At 35.5% G+C, this 21,085-nt stretch overlaps 4 protein-coding genes and 1 pseudogene across 4 annotated transcripts; 2 read left to right on the forward strand and 3 right to left on the reverse strand.

Annotated features, from left to right (window-relative positions):
* Positions 3,108-3,583, forward strand: LOC109128159 (annotated as a pseudogene).
* Positions 4,976-5,734, reverse strand: LOC104730436 (glycine-rich protein 5-like). The gene has a single exon (XM_010449597.1). It carries the CDS (start codon positions 5,628-5,630, stop codon positions 5,265-5,267), a length of 366 nt encoding a protein of 121 aa, XP_010447899.1. The 5' UTR covers positions 5,631-5,734; the 3' UTR covers positions 4,976-5,264.
* Positions 6,922-7,749, reverse strand: LOC104730437 (glycine-rich cell wall structural protein-like). Its single transcript, XM_010449598.2, has one exon. The coding sequence runs from the start codon at positions 7,680-7,682 to the stop codon at positions 7,191-7,193; it is 492 nt and encodes a 163-aa protein (XP_010447900.1). The 5' UTR covers positions 7,683-7,749; the 3' UTR covers positions 6,922-7,190.
* LOC104730438 (peroxisomal fatty acid beta-oxidation multifunctional protein AIM1-like) lies at positions 11,580-17,159 on the forward strand. Its single transcript, XM_010449600.2, has 18 exons — positions 11,580-11,789; positions 11,873-11,944; positions 12,116-12,178; positions 12,265-12,321; positions 12,426-12,493; positions 12,584-12,665; positions 12,783-12,838; positions 12,939-13,241; positions 13,385-13,471; positions 14,321-14,495; positions 14,721-14,842; positions 14,992-15,155; positions 15,240-15,494; positions 15,623-15,744; positions 15,818-15,939; positions 16,030-16,178; positions 16,426-16,564; positions 16,909-17,159. Exons 1-18 carry the CDS (start codon positions 11,693-11,695, stop codon positions 16,939-16,941), a joined length of 2,166 nt encoding a protein of 721 aa, XP_010447902.1. The 5' UTR covers positions 11,580-11,692; the 3' UTR covers positions 16,942-17,159.
* Positions 17,242-20,859, reverse strand: LOC104730439 (protein tesmin/TSO1-like CXC 5). The gene is made up of 8 exons (XM_010449601.2): positions 20,117-20,859; positions 19,714-19,821; positions 19,361-19,538; positions 18,924-19,262; positions 18,719-18,816; positions 18,547-18,641; positions 18,057-18,458; positions 17,242-17,965 (listed from the first exon to the last, which is right to left on the reverse strand). The coding sequence occupies exons 1-8, from the start codon at positions 20,440-20,442 to the stop codon at positions 17,709-17,711; spliced, it is 1,803 nt and encodes a 600-aa protein (XP_010447903.1). The 5' UTR covers positions 20,443-20,859; the 3' UTR covers positions 17,242-17,708.

Below are 21,085 nucleotides of genomic sequence, written 5' to 3' on the forward strand. Positions count from 1 at the left end.
TACGTCTTCTTATTGGAACCTAATATATTGAACAGTTCTGATATTTTTATACTTTCAAAAACTAACCTTCTCTTCACATGGGCCAAGTTTGTTCAACACATGCGTATCATAATGGAGTCACACAAACGTTGGAGAGGATGTTAGTCGTTATACATCTTGAAAGGTTTGAGTTCTTAGCAAACCACGTTTGTTTAGAGTTGTTTAATTAAACATACACTCTCCCTCCCCCATGACTTACCCATATTACATCACCACATGTTTCAATACTACTGCTGCAATGAGAAGCAGCGGTGAGAAAGTTCGAGTTAGCGCATTTGACGAACAAACACGCGACCACGCTTGAGGTTATTTATAGCAAGAAAGATGGAGGGAGTTGTATAATTTACCCACCAATATCAACCCCAAGATATTCAGAGAATCGGAGGTCATATTCTACCTATTCTTGATTATGTGTAGTCAATACTATGTGCATGGTCTTCTCAAATATTATGATCTGTCAACCTTGCAACACACTTACCAATCATTTCTCTCCCGGTGAACTTTAACTTAATGTTACATCAGGGACTAAATTTTGATGGGGAGTTTGTGACAACAAGGGACTTTGTAGAAATGTAATAACCGGCTCTCTTTTTAATCCATTTAATTTTCATATTCCTAAAATCTTTGTCTACACGTACCCAAAATTGGACTATCAAACAGGCTAAAGGTCTCAACTCTACAGAACCATTGAAAGTCTTTGTATTTCTCTAAGTCTTTACAATCAAGATTACAATGTATTTAAAGACATGTTAATTACAAAACAAGTTCGATCTTCCTGAAAAGAGGAGAAGATTTCTGAACCGTTATTTGACCAAGTTTGAAGATCAAATATTCCATATTTGGTCAACCATATCATGGTATACAGAAGATTGAACATGTATACATTGATGAACGAACCCACATGTGCATTTTCCAAATTCTATAACTAAGATCCACTTTATTATTACGCTCATGCTCTTATTACAACCATCCATGCATTCGTAACACTGAAACGTGTATGTTATTGTGTAAGATAACCTTCCAGCTGCAGTCTTCGGCATTGCCAAACATTTCACAAAGTAAGGATTCCTGAAAAATATAAAACCTGACCTGAAAGAAAGAGTGAGTGGTGAAGGAAGCAAGAAGCAGAAAACGAAATGCAGAAAAGTAAAAGACAGAACAAAATTCAAGAGAAGTAAACTCTAATATGCTCATCTTAATATGTTAAAGCTTGTAAATAAAAAAAAACATGTTAAAGCTTGTGTCAAGTTTCACATCCGTGATCTTCATATGTTTAAATAATCACATGTTGCAGATGGAAAACAAAACCAACCATGGCTAAGTGAGAAATACTTCACTGAATCTTTCTATCCTGCCCACCTCTCGCAGGAATCACTTGCCAAACAAACAAAACAAACATAAGAAAATAAAATTTAATAACGTAAACAACAAAACACAAATAAATAAGTTAGAAATTCTATTCATTAATTTAACAACACACAATTCACATCCGATCGAAACACAGACTCTGGAGACCAAACGAAACAAAATTAAAACAAAAATCGGCATTACAATTCACAAATTAATTCTGAAATGAAACCGAAAAAAAAAATCAATAAACGTCAGATTTGAAGACCAACAAACACTTAACTGGAACAAAACCAGCAGAGAAGAACCAATTAACCCGTACAGATGCAAAGCGCAGAGAGGTAAATTATTCATCACTGAAAGGGCTGAATGAAGAAGGATTAGCATGATGAAGGAAATACTTTCAAAACTCTAATAATACTGTAGATCGGGAAAATTACTTCTCTGCTCCGCTATCCGTTCACACGACCTCATGTTTTGAAAGGGAAGAAAGCCATTCCCACATCAAGGACAAACCAGTAACAACCTAACGTCCCAACAGAATTCTAATTATTAAAGAAATTAAGGCCCAATGTCTAACAGAAAAAGAACCAAATTAAAATTACAGAACTGGTAAAACATTTGACATCAAAAACCACAAACACATTACTCCAAAAACAAAAGCATTTTGAAAAAAACAATTACCACAGGTTAATTATTTTCTTTTAAAAAACAAAAAACATTACCTACAACAACATCTAAGAAAAGTAAAAAATATGGAACGAGAAAATGAGAAATTAAATTAATAAACCAAAACGAAAGACTAAACCAATAAAACAAACAATAACTATACAAAACTTAACTTCAAATTCTATATTTTATGAATCCAAAAAAAGATCATCATGATTTTAGTAAATTCTAGATTTCTAAAATAGAAAACAAAATACAAACTTGAAAAAAAGAGACCCAAAAAAAACCAGTAAAAAACAAAGAACAATATAAGAACACCATAACCACACGGAAAAATGAGAAAAAACATACAAAATATCAAACTAACAAAACAACGAAAATAAAAAGAACCTCATGAAACTTCCGCGCGTAGCGCGGATCAATTGCTAGTAAATTATAAAATAGTGTTTAATAAACCTACTTTTAGTATATTAATTTTTGGCACACTTTTTGGTTAAGTACTACAGCATTTTACGTTACACTTGTGGAATATATAACAATATAATTGGAGTTGTTGAAATCCAATAACAAAATGTACGAAAATATACTTGTATTGTTTTGGAAAAGATTATTGCAAATAAATTGTATGACTCGAGTACTCAATAAGTATATCCTACAGAGTATAGCATAAATAAACATTAATCCATATATACATTATATTTTGGAAAAGATTCTTCTAAATAAATAGTTTCAATATATTTCTTCATAAATACTTACCTAATAATCAAGTCAAAATTTTAAAACAAAAAAAAAGTAGTTGACCAGAAAAATATTAAACTAGTAAGTTAGTCCATAACAAGTAATCAAAGCTAATAAGTATGACTCTTAGTCAATAAGATGATATCCTACCCGAGTATAGTAGATAAATAAATACTAATCCAAATATTCTGAGAAATGATATATAGGAAACTACGTACACTCTATATCCATGTAGTGAAAAGGTTTGAACTATTTGATTTCAGAAGAAAGTAAAAAACAAAAAAAAACAAACAAAAGCAAATCAAAGAACCAGAATGGCTTTTTCAAGCAAATGATTTTTCTTCGTGTTCTTGTGCTTGGCTGCTCTCTTGACTCCATGTATTGAAAATTAGATTGTAACTTTTAGATTTTGTATAATTGACACTATATCATTTCTCTATTCATTATTATTATAGTTGAATCAATCATATATATACGGTGTTTTTGTCACAAAACATTGGGATATTGTATTGTAATTAATAAACCAAAAGAGATATCTATGTTTTAATGTGATTCTCTCTATGTGTTTTTATATACTTCACTAACTTGTTTCCAACATATAAACCCAGATCTTGCCGAAGCTGAAGATAGGAGTAAGCTAATTCCAATAGGCCCTTGTTTGGAGATTCGGGACTGCAATCAAACATGCATTGAATCACAATTTCTAGGCGGAAAATGCATCAAATGGTATCCGGACTCCATAAAAGAAACATGTGCTTGCTTTGTAAAACCTTCTATATCACATGTTTAAGATTTATGTTGATGGTGTAAGAATATATCAAACAATAATGTTGCAACAAACAAACTGAATTTATGAAGGTTAATTTACAATGAAAATCTTGTTTGTAATCACAAACTTTCAACTAAGAAATTGACCATCGAGTTCAAAAAAATATTGATTCTCTAGTTCCTATCATTATGAAGAGATCATGCAATACCCTCGAGATCAATCTGAAACCCTTAGGAGATAAATGCATCAAGACAGGATCGAAGTCTTTACGAGCCATAATAAATTGGGATCAAGACAGGATCGAAGGAAATCTTTGTTTGTTATTCCAAAAAAAAGAATGGATAGGACCGTGTTGTGCTGTCCCTCTTTGTCCAAAAAGAAATGACACATATTTCCTTCGTGTGATCGTGTATACGAGTAGTCTGGAACACGTACACTCTTCTTCTGTATTCACTAGCCTCATTCTCATGTGGTTTTTGTGAAGAACTTTTGTATTTTTGTTTTTAAAAAAAAAAAACTAGTTCAATTAACATATATAGCCGGACGGGTTTGATAACTCCGAATTTAACCAACGTTAATTATGAGACTCGGTGAAGGTAGTTACTAGTACTTTTTGATACCTCTAAACGGATCAATTTGTGTTGGGTTTAAAATCCAGTTTAACACACACGTTCTCGTGAATGTATATGGATATAATATAAACCTTGAAATGTTTAGAAGTGTGTTAAAATCATATAAAATGGTAATTTCTTTATGAATTTGACTAGTTAATGTTCACCTGACCCAGGGTCTGTGATGGCCGATAGAGAGAGAAAGGGGGAGTAAATGCACAAAACCTACCTCACGAGCAGTCTTTTGAATTGCAATGTCTGTAATAAATATAAAGTTTGACTGTTTGTTTTTTTGGTCAGGCTCCCCTTTAAATTGGAAGTTTGGAACTCACTACTTTCAACTTTAATATTTTCACCTAACCAAGCCAGCACCTTTTAAGTTCTTAATAATTAATTTATACGAAATTTTATTAAAATTACTTAACCGGGAATTTTCAACTTAAAATATGTAAGTGAGCTAGTTAACAGTGATAAATGTATTATTTTTGTTTGCTTTGTTACCTCCTCGTTACATATATACTTACATATATCTATATACTAATTGTCATATAAAACGAAAAAAAACTCAATTATATAAACAAGTTTTAGCTTATTTTTAGTTTACGTACTCATTTGTTTATTAAACTTATTTCCTTCGTATCTAGTCGAACTTCAAATAACTCGGGCCACCAGGTACGTTCCAAAGACATACCTCCAAGTACGTTTCAAAGACATATAGTAGAGAGCTACTTTTTTTTTCGTGTGTGTGTGATATTATGGTCATTATAGAGAGCTACTCAAAAGTCTATATATAGAGCTATAATAATGACGAAGAAAAAAGTAATCATAGATGTTGACATCATGACATGAACTCATCGAGTGAGACACTAAAAAAGAAGTCAAAAGTAGAATTTGAAAATGGACCAAGCCATGACACTACAAGACACGTACGAGACTGATTCAAAGACGCCATAATAACTTAAGACACACGTTAAAAGCTAAGATAATCGCAAAGTCCAACCCTAAAACGATATGATAGATTATTCATGACATCATCTTAAGCTAGACCTAGCTCAAGGACCGTACGAAACCTTAAAACCAATGTAACAAACTCAAGGGAAATGAAATCCTCCGGTACTTCCTCCACCGGTTCCAGCACCAATCCCACTTCCACCGCCTAAGCCACCACCGCCTAAGCCACCACCGCCTAATCCAGTGCCTGGTCCACCGCCCAAACCACCGCCTAAGCCACCAGCGCCGCCAAATCCTCCAAAACCAAGATTACCTCCAGGACCAGACACACCTCCACCAACGCCACTGAACGGAAGACCATTGTCTCCAACGCCAGTATATCCGCCACCATAACCGAGGTAGTTCTTCTGGTCAGAGAGGCCTCCAGCTGGGACATTTCTTGCGTTACAAGCTAAAGCAGAGGCTAGGGCAAAAACGAAGAAGATAGTGAAAAACCACTTCGCCATAGTGCAAGAACGGTAATTTTTTTTATTAAAACTGGAATTAAAAAGGTAGATAAGATTTTAGGTAAAATATGTTTGTTGCCTTGCCGAAGTCTGGGAGATATGTTGGGTCCTTTTAAAGGCGGAGAGACCACAAACAATAAACGTAGGCTGGTGTAGATAGTTAATGCCAATTGTAAATGCTATAACCAAACACTCTGATATCAACTTTAAGTTTATATTTACTTCAGAAAATAACTGGTTGTGACGCGGTAACTAACGTTCCGTCCCGGCTGTTCAAGTGGTTGAGCTGGTCAAACCATGTTGTTAAAAAGTTAAAAACCATATAGTATTAGAACGGCAATATATATATATATATATATTGTGGAAACTACATAATTTTTTTTTGGTTCTTTTTGTAATTTATTCATTTTTTTTTTTTTTGTGTGTCTCTTGCCTTACAAAGTGATTTTAATTTTGAAAAATGCGAATTTTGGTACACTTCAACTGGAGAAACATGAAAGTTTACTTAATCGTTATGGTTGTAGTGAATGTATTTCAATTCGTTTGTTGAGAGCTAACTGTACTACACATGCATTTACCTATTGGTGGTTGTAACTGAATTAAATTTTTCTATCACTCACTGAAAGAAAATTCTATAAGATTTTACAATTAAAATAGGTCCTAGCTTGTCTGTTTTTCAAAAACAGACATTATAAATTTATATTTAGATCAATACTACCTACATTATATGTCTCTATCATATTTTCTTTGTCAACATGTTACATGTATATATACTATGTATATGATATATTAATGCACAACAGATAAACTAATACATTTATACTATATATACATTCGTATATTACATCATAAGATACTGCACCGACTATCTAGTCTGTTGATACCTTCATAGTTGTATTAATACAGTATTGTTTCAATTAATACACTTTTTTGTTTTACCTCTAAAACTGTTTAAATAAAAATCAGTTAGATTTGGTTCAGAAGAAAATACAAAAAATTAACAGTGCACAACATGTATCAAGCTGCTTAAATATAACACTTTGACGTATATACATGATTAATTTGTTTTTTTGCTTCCTTATATATATACAGAGGATTAATTTGGTAAAGCTAATCTCGTTTATAATTTGACAAAAAATATCGTTAACAATGGTGTTTGGTTAATCTACAAAACTAATATGTTTTTTTTCTTTACATGTTGTCAGTAATATAGCTGTCAATTTGTCACGAATGAAACAAGATATAATTTTTTCTGACAACTTCGACAGATGAGTAGTGTTTGATATATTGCTGCATGCAAATTACAACTATTTCATTATCTTGGAGCACAAGCAAGTAATACAAAAAAAAAACAAAAACAGAATACACTATTTATTGATAGCACAAGGTTCTCAACTCTCAAGTAATTAATAATAACAAACAGCATAACCAAAAACAAACATATATAGAAAACAAACAAAGACTCAAACATAAACATCGATAAAAGAACTTAAAACATAATAACTATGAACCTTTTGACCGATCTTTGGTTTGCAGAGAGCAAAATAAAAACGTTTAACATCAATGGTGAGGAATTACGCCACCGCAATCGCTTCCACCGCCAACTCCACCCAAACCACCACCACCGCCTATACCGCCTATACCACCTGCACCGCCGAGTCCACCTATACCACCGCCGAGTCCAGGGTCACCACCAAGACCTGAACCACCACCAAAACCTGAACCACCGCCAAAACCTGAACCACCACCTAGACCACCTACACCGCCAAGACCACCTGCACCACCGCCTAGACCACCAATTCCGCCTCCTACGCCACCAACAGGCAAGACTCCGGCGACACCACCGACTCCACCGGCGACACCACCAAGACCAGTTCCAATACCACCCACTCCACCAACTCCAGCAGCTCCACCGATGCCACCGAAAGCCACAAAGTTCTTTTGGTCGTCAAGACCAGCTCCGACATTCTTAGTTGGAGCCGGTCTTGTTGCGGTAACAGCTTGAGCCACCATGAGAGCAACCAGGAACACAGTTAAACACCTAATTGCCATCTCTTTTCCTTACTCTTTTATTTTTCTCTATTATTGTTTTTGTTTCGTGGAGAGAGTAGTGAAGAGTGTTTAGTACTTGGGGAGGTTTATATAGGAAAGTGAAGGGGTTAAAATTAGGGTTACAAAGTGACAGATGGATGAGTTGTAAATGAATGTTGGACCATCTCATCTCTTATATGTTCGATGCAAATCCCTCCACGTCAACAGTTACATTCTACTTTCCCTTATGTATACAGTAAAATAAATTTCATTTTTTTGTTTTGTTGTATATCACTTAAATAAACTCAATTTCTCATATAGTTATATATATATATATATATATATATATATATATGGCGATGAAATTAGTTAGAAGTAAATTACTTCGACATGTTGTAATGTTCTGACATCTTCTATATGTCTAAAAATTTATTCGGTAAACTTATGGCATATGGATCAATTCTTGGTACGTAAGGTTTCAAAATGGACTGGAGATTATGAGTTCAATTCAACAGCTAGAAAGGGGTCGAAACGTTTTTCATGCAATTTTTATCGCATTTTTTCTTTAAAAATATATACTGTATATATGTAAAGATAAGAGATACTCTATTAAATTAACTTTCTTGTCTCACTATATTTGGTGAAGTAAAAATGACGCTCATATATAGGAATTTTACCTACCAAAGGGTTTCTTGCTCGATATACAAACGCATTTAATTATGGGTCGTTTTATTACTCCCTCTGTTTCACAAAGAATGTCATTTTGACACATCTTCTTTGTTACAAAAAGAGTGTCATTTGTTGTTTTCAATGTAGTGTTAAAGATTAAATTCTCTTTTTTATCCCTATAATTTGAGCTAATTAATTAGAAAGAGAAAATTTTTAGTGTATTTATAAAGGGTAAAATAGAAATTTAGAAAATTTTCTTAATTTGTGTGCATTATGTCAAAATGACACTCTTTGTGAAACAGAGGAAGTATTACGCATGCTGATTAAAATCTCAAATACCAAAAACAAAAGAGTACCTTATGAATGAATGTACATATATGAATACAATACAAGGGCAGTAAATGAGAGCATGCAGAACATGTGGCTGCACCCAAAGGCCGAAGTAAGTAGAGAATGTAAATGCATTGAATTGGCAGGTTGGAAGACCAAAAAAGATTATTATGGAGATTAAAAAAACTTTAAAACCATAAATCAATATTTCTCGAAAAATGATGCTGCATAGCATAAATACAAATTTTGAACCCTAGCTATATAATACTAGTATGAGTTATTATAATAACCCTGCGGAAAGAAGCAAAGTTAATAGTAGGTGAGATTAGTTGCGTTTCTTAAGATAATTAATGGTTACTGCTAAAAAAGAAGATGTGGAAAACGGATCAGACTCGTGATATTTTTTTTTTTTTTTTCAGTTCTACAATATAGTCGTGTAGATGAATTAAGTAAAAAAATTGATATGTGTTTTTTCGTTCTTTAATATATATGAGATCGATAAAACACTTACAGTTTTGTTTTGCAAATTTACTAGGATTGTAAGCGATACAATGTCTTATTTCTAACTTATTTTTAGGCAAATACTCAATAGGCACCCGGACTAGGGTATACAATCCATGCTCAAAAAAGAGTTGAGAAATCTAAGTTAATCAATCACAAAGTGATACTGACGTACACACCATAAACTCTGGAATATTAAATGTGAATGAAAAAGTAAATGATCACGAGATCCGGATCAGTAGCAATATTGTTCTATATCCAAGCTCTCTCATCTCTGCGATATTAAAATGACAGCTGAAGCCAGTGAAAATTGCTGTTCGTTGGGCCTTTCTTGTAGTTGTAGTTCAGTTACATCACCTCTTTAATGCTATTTTGTCTTCATATCAAAAGATAATTCCATATAGGCTTTGAATGAAAAGACAGAAAATAGCAGATCACCCTTTAGTGTAGTCCTCCTATCACTAAGTTACCATTCAAGAAATTTTTTGTTTTTTAAAATTAATGCAGATGAACTGTGTGCAGTTTATATTTTTTTGTTTTTTTGTGATAAATGCAGGAGAAATATGTGCAGATCTGGTCTACAGCTTTTTTGATGCTATTCACCCTTGATCTGCATTTGAACTGCCAAATTTTTTATCTACTTTTATTCTGCTTGATCTGTTTGAACCACTTGATCTGCTCTACATTACATGCTTTCTCCATTCAAGGCCATACTCTTAGACTATATATAGTCTCTCTTAGGATTAATACTCGTAAACGGTTAACTACATGAAGCTTCAATTTAAATTCACTTAACATATATACTCTGGTACAGCCAATATGATATAGCACAATTGGTGTTAGTAAATCATTTTAGCGGCCTTCAGGCAGAAAAAAAAAACTACAAAAGCTTATACATACTTCTCCACATATCCTTGGTTTTGTTCGGATTTAGTTAGAGTTGTAAACATTCGTGTAACTTGTTGTATGAGGTCAATTTCTTCTGAATATAATGTTAAGTTTTATTCTTCTTCTTTAGTTGTAAAATTTTCACCTTTAAACTTGATTCCTTTGTCACTGTTTACTATTTACTTCTTAGGTTATTTTCTACTTTTTGAGCTGCTTATTCTTTTTTTTTTAAATGTCCATCTGCATACAATGGGCTCAATATATTTGTCGGTGTAGTCTAACCATTTGCCCCGAAATCACGAATTCTATTTTTAGGAGTTCCAAAACTGAAATGGTCTCTACAATTATTGGTTAATCTATATTAACATTTTTATATTAACATTTTTGAAGTACATTTTGGTTTATACCATTTAAATTTTACTTATTTTTTTTTTTACAACATTAACCCCTAAAACAATTACATAAATAGTATTGCAAAGAAACTCAAATACTAAACTTTCTTAAATTGACCAACATTTGTTACATTTATTATCATAAAATCTTAACAATATCTATACATTCCGATTTTTCCAAAAACAACTCTACCCATTAAAGTTTTAACCCATTAAATTTACAAAACTATTTTTATGGATGATACAATATCTTAAATTTAAATGATATACAACAGATTTTCCATAACAAAAGTTTACAATCTCCACAATTATATTAACATTAATAAATTTCCTAAACCGAAAATCCAATTATAAAATGTCACACTAAATATGTTGAAAACCCCCATATAATTTGGTTTATTTTTTATTTTTGAGGAATTACCAAAAAAATTAAAATTCTATTAATTATCATAAACTATATATATATTGACATGGAAAAATTGTAAACTATAAAAATATGCTAATTTGGTAAAACAATTAACATAATTAAACGTGATAAAAAAACTTATTTTGATTTTGGTGAGACGGATTGGCATTAACCCCATATAAGGAGTTAAGTGGAACTGTTTTTTTAACACTTTTAGATGTGTACCAGGAGATAAATGTATTACTAGACTATAAATATACCAGACGGGTTAAAACTTTGAAAACACTACAAAAATCTTATACTTTGAATACTTATATCAAATACCTGTAAATTTTTATATTTTTAAAATTAATAAAACAATAATAAAATAACAAATAAATACAATATAAGTTTTAAATTTTTAAAATTAAAAATATTATCCCGCGGGTTAAATCCTAGTACTTAATACATAAAAAATACAGTTTTACATAAAAAAAAAAAAAGCTGTAAAAATATTGCCATATACTTTTTTTTCACCGTATATTGCCATATACTACGGAATCAGATATTTTATTTGAATATGATCCAATAGTATATAAGTAGCTGAACAGGCCCCAACAAATATTGATACCGGGCCCTGGTGACTGCAAGATTTGTATCCTTATGACGAAAATGACGAAACAACCAAGTTGGGATAGAGATATATATATATCATTCGATCACGTAACGTTTTTTACAAATGTTAACTCTTAATTGATTAAAAAGGTCCTTAAACTTATCAAAACCTGATCTTTCCTATCCAGACCGAACTAACGCCTAAAGTCTTTCACTTTTCAATCTCAGAGAGAGAGAGAACAAATTAAGCCATGGCAAAGAAGATTGGAGTAACGATGGAAGTTGGGAACGATGGTGTTGCTGTCATCACCATTACTAATCCTCCTGTTAACTCTTTGGCCAGTCCAAGTACATAAAGCTTGATCCTTTATGATTTAGATTAGATCATGAACCGAATTTTTTATTTATCCGGAATTGCTTTGAATTCTCAGTTATTGCTGGGTTGAAGGAGAAGTTTCAAGATGCGAATCAGAGGAATGATGTTAAGGCCATCGTGTTGACCGGTAAATCATAAATTGAGCTACTTTTGTTTAGATTGATTGATCTTGTAGCTAAAGATTGTGAATTTTGAACTAATATGTTAAAGGGATTTGTAAATTTGAATCCTTTTTTCTTATCATAGTTTGTTTGTTGTTATTATCTATAAGGAGATTGAATGATTTGAATCATTTCAGGGAACAATGGTAGATTCTCTGGTGGTTTTGACATCAATGTCTTCCAGCAAGTTCATAAGACTGGTATAGTTTCTTCTGTTGTTAAGTATTTATGTATAGTGAAGCATATTTGGTTTCCTGGGTTTTTTGACTATCTCTTTTATTGGTAGGGGATTTATCGCTTATGCCTGAAGTATCTGTTGAGCTCGTGTGTAACCTGATGGAAGGTATTTGTTAAGCTTCTTTTTAGTTCCAAATTTTTCTTTCCAAGGTTGATGGATTTTGTACTCCTCTCCAATGTGATTTTGATACTGTTTTCTCGTTATCAAAGACTCGAGGAAGCCGGTTGTTGCTGCAGTTGAAGGATTAGCTCTTGGTGGTGGGTTAGAACTGGCAATGGTAGGATTTTTGAGTTTAATTCCCATTGTGCTTTTTTAGAGTGTCCTTTGATATTCTTTTTAAATAGTGTTGATTTATCTGGCACTTTAGGCGTGTCATGCCCGAGTTGCTGCTCCGAAAGCTCAACTAGGCTTACCAGAACTAACACTTGGAGTTATTCCAGGTTTTGGAGGTATGGGATATTTTTTGTTCAACTTGGTATTTTTTTAAATGAACAAGACAATTTGTTGGATAGTTGTTGTTTATCAATGGATAGTGTAAATAATCAAAGCTAATTTTGTCTATGAAGGAACCCAACGTCTTCCAAGGTTAGTAGGCCTTGCAAAAGCAACTGATATGATACTGGTAGGGATGGCGTTTTTTTTTGCAGTTACCAACAGTTCCATTACCAAGTTGATTTGCTTGGCTGATTATCTTGTTCAACTGTATACTGGTATTTTGGTAGCTTTCGAAGTCAATATTGTCAGAAGAGGGTCATAAACTGGGTCTCGTTGATGCTTTGGTGCCACCTGGAGATTTGTTGAGCGCGTCCAGAAAGTGGGCTCTAGACATTGCTGATGGACGTAAACCGTTTTTGCGATCACTGCACAGGACCGACAAAATTGGTTCTTTATCTGAAGCTCGTGCTATATTGAAGAATTCAAGACAGCTAGCCAAGAAGATAGCCCCAAATATGCCTCAACACCATGCTTGCATTGAGGTCATTGAAGAAGGAATCGTCCATGGAGGATATAGTGGGGTTCTTAAGGTATGATTATGATTCGACGTTTACTCTATTTCTCAACTTTACTGAATTACTCTAGTTTTTCACAAAAATCTATCAATTGCTTAGGTTGATTACTTGGGGGTAATTTTCTAGTTGGTTATGTACTTAAACTCTTTGATTCGCAGGAAGCAGAAGTTTTCAAACAGCTAGTACTGTCAGACACCGCAAAGGGTCTTGTTCATGTTTTCTTCGCTCAACGTGCAACATCAAAAGTTGTTATAATATGAACTCCGTGAGTTTGACCTGCAATACTCTGCCACGCTGGAATCGCCGATTGTCAGGGTTCGCAGTTCTGTGTCGTACTGCATAGCACGAGCATCCTTGTTGTCGCGGAATAGTTCTTCGATGGTGAGCCAAAGTTCACGAGCCGTAGCTTTGGTTTTGAGAACCGTGTCGAGGATCAATTCTGAGATTGTGCCGTAGATCCACATTTTGACTAAGCCATCGTGTTCCGTCCACTGCTGTTGTGTCGCCGGAGTTGCAGTAGATGTGCCGTCGAGATGGCCGAGAACGCCGAAGGTGAGACAGTGGGTCTCAAACAATTCTCTCCAGACGTCGTAGTTCATTTTGGACATGTCAAGGGTGATTGGGATGTACGCCTTGATCTGAGAAATACCGAATGGTTTGTCGGTTTTCTGTGTTGCGTCGGCCATGCTTAGAGATGGGACGGCGGATAAAAAATGGAAAACAAGGGGGAAGAGTGAGAAGAAGATGAGAAAACAGGGGATGAGGAAGAGAAACAGAGCAAAGAAGAAAGAAGAGGGCGGAGATGGATCGAGCAAACAACTAGCAGTAGGCTAGGGCTTCTGATACCATGTTATAATATGAACTCCGTGAGTATTAACATTAACCGAAGGACAGTATTTATAGAGTACAACATGATGATAGAATCATATCTATGCTGAGAGGATATTCTATATTCACATATATCCAAGATCCCTAGAGGATCGTAACTGTCTAACTAACAAAAGTAAGATTGACATACATTGTGTTTATTTCACCTAGCACTTCTACTTTCCACATTTAGTGTTCATCCTGAGAATCTATTAAACACTTATCAGGTGCCTAATGTTACTGACGTTGGATTGAAACCGAGGCCGATAAAAAAAGTTGCAATTATTGGTGGAGGTTTGATGGGTTCTGGCATCGCTACGGCTCTACTTCTAAGCAATATCAGAGTTTTGCTCAAAGAAATAAATACTGAATACCTTATGAAGGGAATAAAATCAGTTGAAGGTTATCATTTTATCCATTACATATCCAGTTGTTATTTTACAGAAGTATTATCTTGGTCACATACCAAAAATTTGAACTGTTGTCTACGTTGAGCCAGCCCAAAATAGAAAAGAGTATTAAGCCAAAAGAAGCATCCATAGCATATGATGAAACAATAGATTATATGATTTATTACTGTTCCTGTTTACAGTAGATGCAATAAAGTTAGTTTTTTTCTTGTGACAGCAAATATCAAAGGCTTGGTATCTAGGGGGAAACTAACGCAAGATAAAGCAGGAAAGGCCCTCTCTTTGCTCAAGGGAGTGCTGGATTACACAGAATTCAAAGATGTGGACATGGTCATAGAGGTCTGCCTTCAATTTCAGTTATCTACTTTGGTGTTATCTGTCGTTCTCTTTAGTTTCAAGTATATCCAAATCCAGATAGTCTAAAGAGAGGGTCAATTAGTATACATGTCTTCTTACTATAAGGCCTTGCTTCTGGTACCATTTCTCAGGCAGTGATTGAAAACATTCAGTTGAAACAAAGCATATTCAAAGAACTCGAAAAGGTCTGTTCACCCCATTGCATTTTGGCGAGTAATACATCTACTATCGACCTCGACGTAATTGGGGAAAAGACTAACTCAAAAGATCGCATTGTTGGTGCACATTTCTTCAGGTCATTCTGTGTTACCAATGCTTTAAGATTTTTATGCTTTTTTCATATGTTTAGTGTAATTTACAAAGGTTTGTCTTTTTATAGCCCTGCCCATCTGATGACCCTTCTTGAGATTGTTCGTTCGAAGAACACTTCTGCTCAGGTGATTCTGGATCTCATGGCGGTTGGAAAGGCCATAAAGAAAGTTCCCGTGGTGGTTGGAAACTGCATAGGGTTTGCAGTGAACAGGACATTCTTTCCATATGCACAAGCTGCACATATGTTGACCAATCTAGGTGTTGACTTGTTCAGAATCGACAGCGTCATTACCTCTTTTGGCTTGCCGTTGGGCCCATTCCAGTAACTCTCTCCCTCTTCATTTTGTTATATACACTTTCTGTGAGGTGTGTCAGTTTGTGTTTCTGTTGCTGTATGGCTATTTCAGCAACTAAAGAAAGCTTTATTTTCTTGGATGGCTCAATCCTCAGGCTTGGTGATTTGGCTGGACACGGGATTGGATTAGCAGTTGGGCCTATATATGCCAAGGTCTATGGTGATCGCATGTTCAACTCTCCACTGACTGAGCTTCTTCTTAAGAGCGGGCGAAACGGTATGCGTTGCTCTTACTTTTGTAAATTCCTAATGTGTTATGTGTGCCAACCTTTTAACATTTGCGGCTTCAGGAAAAATCAACGGGAGAGGATTCTACATATACGAAAAGGGAAGCAAACCAAAACCTGATCCTCAAGTGCTTTCGATTGTTGAGGAATCAAGGAAGCTGACCAATATCATGCCTGGTGGGAAGGTAAAAAATAAAAGAAGAAGAGGTCTTACAAACTATACATAGTTCTTTGGTATTTTTCAAAATTAATGCAGTCTTGTCCTTCATTTGCAGCCTAGATCAGTATCTGACAAAGAAATTGTAGAGATGATCTTATTCCCTGTGGTTAATGAGGCATGCCGTGTCCTAGATGAAGGAGTTGTGATCAGAGCCGCAGACTTGGACATTGCGTCTGTCCTTGGAATGAGTTTTCCTTCTTACCGGTGAGGATTCTAAGTCATACATCTTCATAAATCAAAAGGGAGCTTTTTGTGAAATTCATTGCCTCTGGTCTAATCTTATGCATTTGCACTTCCAACAAATATCCATTGTTTCATCTGGTTGAGTCTCTCGGATCATTTACTAACATTGTCAATATCCACAAAAAATTTCTCTTTGTTTTGTTTGCAACTGAAATGTTAGGTAATGATTATCTCTTATGGTAAGCATTTTTCTTTTAACCTGTTGCAGCGGAGGAATTGTTTTCTGGGCAGACATGGTTGGACCAAAGTACATATATGAAAGGCTCAAGAGATTGTCAGAGACGTATGGCGGTTTTTTCAAACCGTCAAGGTATCTGGAGGAAAGAGCAATGAAAGGAATGCTTTTGGTAAGGTCTCTCCACTTTCTTTTACAATTTATGATGTGTCAAGAGAACACAGTACCAACCAAGTTCTCTTATTGACTAACCGATTAAACAATATGAGGATAAAATTTAGGGTGATTCATCTGCTGCAAGGGACTATCGTTAGATTTTGGGTTGAAGTTTAGCATTAACTATGTCGAATTGTTTCTGTAGTTTAGCTAGAACAAAAAAGATCTGCATAAAGTTTTTGAGAAAACAGTAGATAGTAATGAATTAGTAGAGCTATGAAGGAACTGTTTCCAAGCTTATGAATGCAGTACTAGTCCGGTTTATTATTTCATAATAAAAATTCTGGTTTCTGGCTGCAGAGTGAATCGCAATCGTCGAGGTCTCGAATGTGAAGCCTTTGAACAACCGTATGCTGGAGGAGAGGCTGAAGGTGGTAGTCACTAAGTGAGAATAAATCAGTCTCTCTCGTTGTTTCTAAGTTAAAATGCTATTTTAAGGTGTTTCTTGTAGAAACTCGAAGTTATTAACTGTTTTATGTTCTTAATAAATGTTTGTAGTGATGTCAATTCACATATATATGTTCGTTTGTTATGAGAAAATATAGGAAAAATATTGGAATGAGCTAATAAAGTTAATTTTTATCTACCACAAAGTATATTATGTATGATTTGTTAAGTCAGGAAGAAGATATCTTCTTTCAAAATAGGTTTTATTCTTATATATTACTTTCAAATCAAATCCTACAGAGGCTGATTGAGAAACATCTCAAATACAGTAAATAAGGATGTTCTACAGAACAATCGCCAGAAAAAGTAATACTGAATAAAAACCACTAACAAAAAAAACTCGTGTAGTAAAGAAACAAAAGCTCTCAATAATCTACACCAGCCACAGGGGCTTCAAAGAGGAGACTTTATAAGAAAAGAAAGAGAAAAGCGAGAAGAAAGATAACGACACAATAAAAGCTTGTGTCTATTACTCTCTCTAATCACCTGCCAATGCGCTGAAGCCACACAACCGCCAGTGAGAAAGAAAAATTATGGTGGTATTGCATTACCTCTGATAACATAGAGCGGTGGTGAGGCAGATTTCAACTTCTTGTTTGTGTTCTCTCTGGTAAGTTATTTTTCTGTCCTAGGTAGAGTATAATCTATTTGATTCAGGGGTCTTTCTTCTCTGATAAAGCTGGAGGTTTAGTATGATGATGGTGTGTGTTTGTTGTTGTTGCTGCTGCTGGTGATGATGATGTTGTGTTCATCAGCTGCATAGGCTGTGGTTTGTTGACTGTAGGTTGAGAAGTTGTTCGTGAAGCTCCATTCACAACTGGTACTTGCTGCTGGATCCCATTTTCGGTTTTCACAGTTGCGGTGGCAGGTGGCTGTAGATGCCTTCTTGCTAAAGATAAACACTTTGATTCTGCAAACAAACAAACTTGACTAATTTTATAACTTTAGAGAAGATTGTTCGTTGATGAAAACTCTGTGTGAGTGACACACAAAATCTTTACCTTTTAATTCTGCGTAAGAGATAAGTCGACTAAGGCAATCTCTGAATTTGGTTAACACCACTTTCTCTTGCTCTGCGTATATCTCTGACTGGCCCTGTGAGTTTGTTCCACAGCCACCGGGGTCTACTGAACCATTAGGTGGAGCTGCTGATACCATGAAGATAGTGTCTTGTTCATCGCACATCAAAGCCAAAGTTGCTGGAGATAGCGGCTTCGCTTTAGAGGCATCAGCACCATCTGAATTAGAATCATCTGGTCCAGACTTATCAGCTTGATTTCCATCAGCTGCAACCATCTCCACATCAGCTGCATCTTTATTGTCTTGGGAGTGATCTTGTGCAGAAGAAGCTAAAGAAGTGTTTGTTTGATCTTCCACTCGATTTTCTTTTTCCTTCCTTTGATCTGAGAAAATTTTGAAGGAGAGATCAATGAACAATATACACATGGATCTAAAACCGCAGCAATACAGAGTTGTTACTCGAATTCTTACCAGTGAATGTCTTGGCAGCTTCTCCGGCTACAGCGACCAAAACAGAACAAAGCGCTTTCACATCCTGTGGTTGGATTATATCTGCTAAGAGAGACCTTAAAAGAAGCATAAAAAGTCAGTTTTTTGAAGTTCTTGGATTAGCAAAATAACTTGTGACCGCTAGAAATCTCACCTATATACAAACTTTGATGGAACTGACGATGCATTGCCACCAGCACGAGAAACAGGTGACGGAGATGTGCCTGGGCCAGTAGTTCTTCCACTATTTACCTAATACAAAAATAAATAAGACTTTACTTCACTAAGCAACAGCATAAAAAAGGATATATTCAGTTCCATATATGGAAAGCCCAAATGCTAAAATGGTATCTTGGTACCTGTGGAAACTGGCCTTTGGTTGCTTGGTTGAACAAAATATCTTGACCTTTCCGTCTCTTAGGTGCTGGAGAAGGAGCAAAGCCAGAAGAACCGACAGCACCAGTAATGGCTGCATTTGCTGCTTGTTGGAGATACGTCAAGTGGTTGGCATGTTCACCGTGAAACAGAGCTTGTCTCTCTTCACTTCCTTCAAAGTTTTTGCAATCCAAGCATCTACAGTTCTCAGAACAAAGAATGTTTGCTTGAAAGCACTCACAATACTTCTTAAGACATCCCGATTTCTTGCAGTGGCAACCTTTGTTATGTTTCCCTAACAACACAACTTCACCAACGTCTTCCTGCAAAGACAAATCAACAGTTTAAACATCCCAAAATAACTTAGAAGTCAAAGAACTCTCCCATGATCTATAAAACAAGTTTCATCAGGGTCACGTACCCTTTTATCCCGAGCACCATGTGGACTGCTAGCAATCTTAGGCCTGAACGCATATGGATTCCGGTCCAGAGTTGCTTCCACAGCTTCTCGTCTAGCCGGTTCATTATCAACATTGTTGAAACAATTTACACAGTTACAACCGTCACAATATGTTCCGGATGCAAAGCATTCACAGTACCTGATAAGATAGTGCACAGTGTAAAGCCGAATCAGAAACTGTGATGCACAAATCCACATTTGGTTAACTCAGAAAACTAAGACTTTGAGTTTCTTAGACATGCAGCCGCAAAAAGGGAAAGATATGAACATGCAATCAACTAAACATGTCACCCCAGAAACTAAAGACGACTTACAGTTTCAAGCAGCGCGAGTGTTTACAGTTACACTGCTTCTTCTTCTGAGGGGTTCCATCTCTAGCTTCCACTATAGGCCTTGGTCTAGCTATTGGCGATTCCGGCATTCTGCCAAAAAATAAAAGAAGAGAATGAAATTTTGAATTTTCTTTCATAAAACCTTACTTAAAAGGTGAATGCGAGTTCTATAAATCTTAACCATTGGACACAAAACCATTTAAACTAGTTTCACCAATTTCACCAAATAGTCTAAAAGGATTAAACTTTAAACTAATTTCATGATCCCCAATCAAACTTGTACAAACCCAATTGAGCTAAGATCACAACTGACTATAATCTCCCAACCCAGAAACCAAAAATTTGAAATTTACATCACATAAACCTCAAACAGATAAAAACTTACGGATGCCTGATTGGCGCGTTAAGGATTAGTGCTTGAGACGGCAGAATCTGTGTCGTCGCCACTGGTAACGTCGGTCGTACCTGACCGATTGCTATAGTCATACCAGGCCGTATCGTCGAAGGGACAGTAGGAGTATTAACGATGGGTTTCACCGACGCCGTAGCTGCGACGGTAGGAGCAGCCGTGGCAGCTGGTGCTTTAGACAGTGAATGTTCATCGGAGCCACCAGTGAAGTCGAGCTGCCTCGCTGGATTCTTCGCCGGAAAACCCTCTTCAACACCGTCCTTTTTTGGCGGGAATTCGCCTCCTCCACCGCCTTCAGCCATCCTCACAGATATTCAAATCTCGGATTTTTCAAAAAAAAACCCAGAAATTTTCCTTTTTTCCCACAGCGGAGGAAAAGAAAAAAGCAAAGAGAAGAAAATTCACACAAATCAGCTCACAAAATCGAGATCCGAATCTCGCCGGAGCGAGAAAAATCACAAACCGATTCGGCGGCTGTTAAAAAGCTCCAGACTTTGAATTTGATCCGCGTAGAGAGAGAAAAAGGGATAAGCTTTTCCAAAGATGAGAATTAGGGTTTTATTGGGTTTTTAGCTCTCTAGACAACGAAGAAGATGAAGATGAAGAGGAAGCCCTCAGAAGAATTTGGTGAAATTAAAAACAAAAACAAGAAAAAAAAAAATTAAAAGCAAAAAAAAATACTTTCGGTTTTGTTCCTTCTTCGTCTGGGCTTTCTTCTCTCCTCCTCCCTCTCTCTCAACATGATTTTGAAATTTCAATTTTTCTTGGATTATATTGAACGGTTGGATTTGCGTGGCAATCTCATCGTACGGTTATCCTTTAATACGACGATCCAACGATTCGAATTCATAAATGCTTTAGGTTTTGTTCTCTTCGAACCGTCCGATCTACAATGAAGCAAATATCCAAAAAGCCCTTTAATATGTGTGTTTACGGATTTCAGCC

This window comes from Camelina sativa, chromosome 12 (genome assembly GCF_000633955.1).
Source record: "Camelina sativa cultivar DH55 chromosome 12, Cs, whole genome shotgun sequence".
Classification (NCBI taxonomy): Eukaryota; Viridiplantae; Streptophyta; class Magnoliopsida; order Brassicales; family Brassicaceae; genus Camelina; species Camelina sativa.

Coding starts and splice junctions, on each gene's coding strand:
- LOC104730436 (XM_010449597.1), bottom strand. CDS start 5,630: ATGGCGAAGTGGTTTTTCACTATCTTCTTCGTTTTTGCCCTAGCCTCT.
- LOC104730437 (XM_010449598.2), bottom strand. CDS start 7,682: ATGGCAATTAGGTGTTTAACTGTGTTCCTGGTTGCTCTCATGGTGGCT.
- LOC104730438 (XM_010449600.2), top strand. CDS start 11,693: ATGGCAAAGAAGATTGGAGTAACGATGGAAGTTGGGAACGATGGTGTT. Junction 12,666..12,782: donor AGTTATTCCAGGTTTTGGAG/GTATGGGATATT, acceptor TTGTCTATGAAG/GAACCCAACGTCTTCCAAGG. Junction 16,565..16,908: donor CAATGAAAGGAATGCTTTTG/GTAAGGTCTCTC, acceptor TTCTGGCTGCAG/AGTGAATCGCAATCGTCGAG.
- LOC104730439 (XM_010449601.2), bottom strand. CDS start 20,442: ATGGCTGAAGGCGGTGGAGGAGGCGAATTCCCGCCAAAAAAGGACGGT. Junction 19,822..20,116: donor AACGCGCCAATCAGGCATCC/GTAAGTTTTTAT, acceptor ATTTTTTGGCAG/AATGCCGGAATCGCCAATAG. Junction 19,539..19,713: donor CACTCGCGCTGCTTGAAACT/GTAAGTCGTCTT, acceptor CTATCTTATCAG/GTACTGTGAATGCTTTGCAT.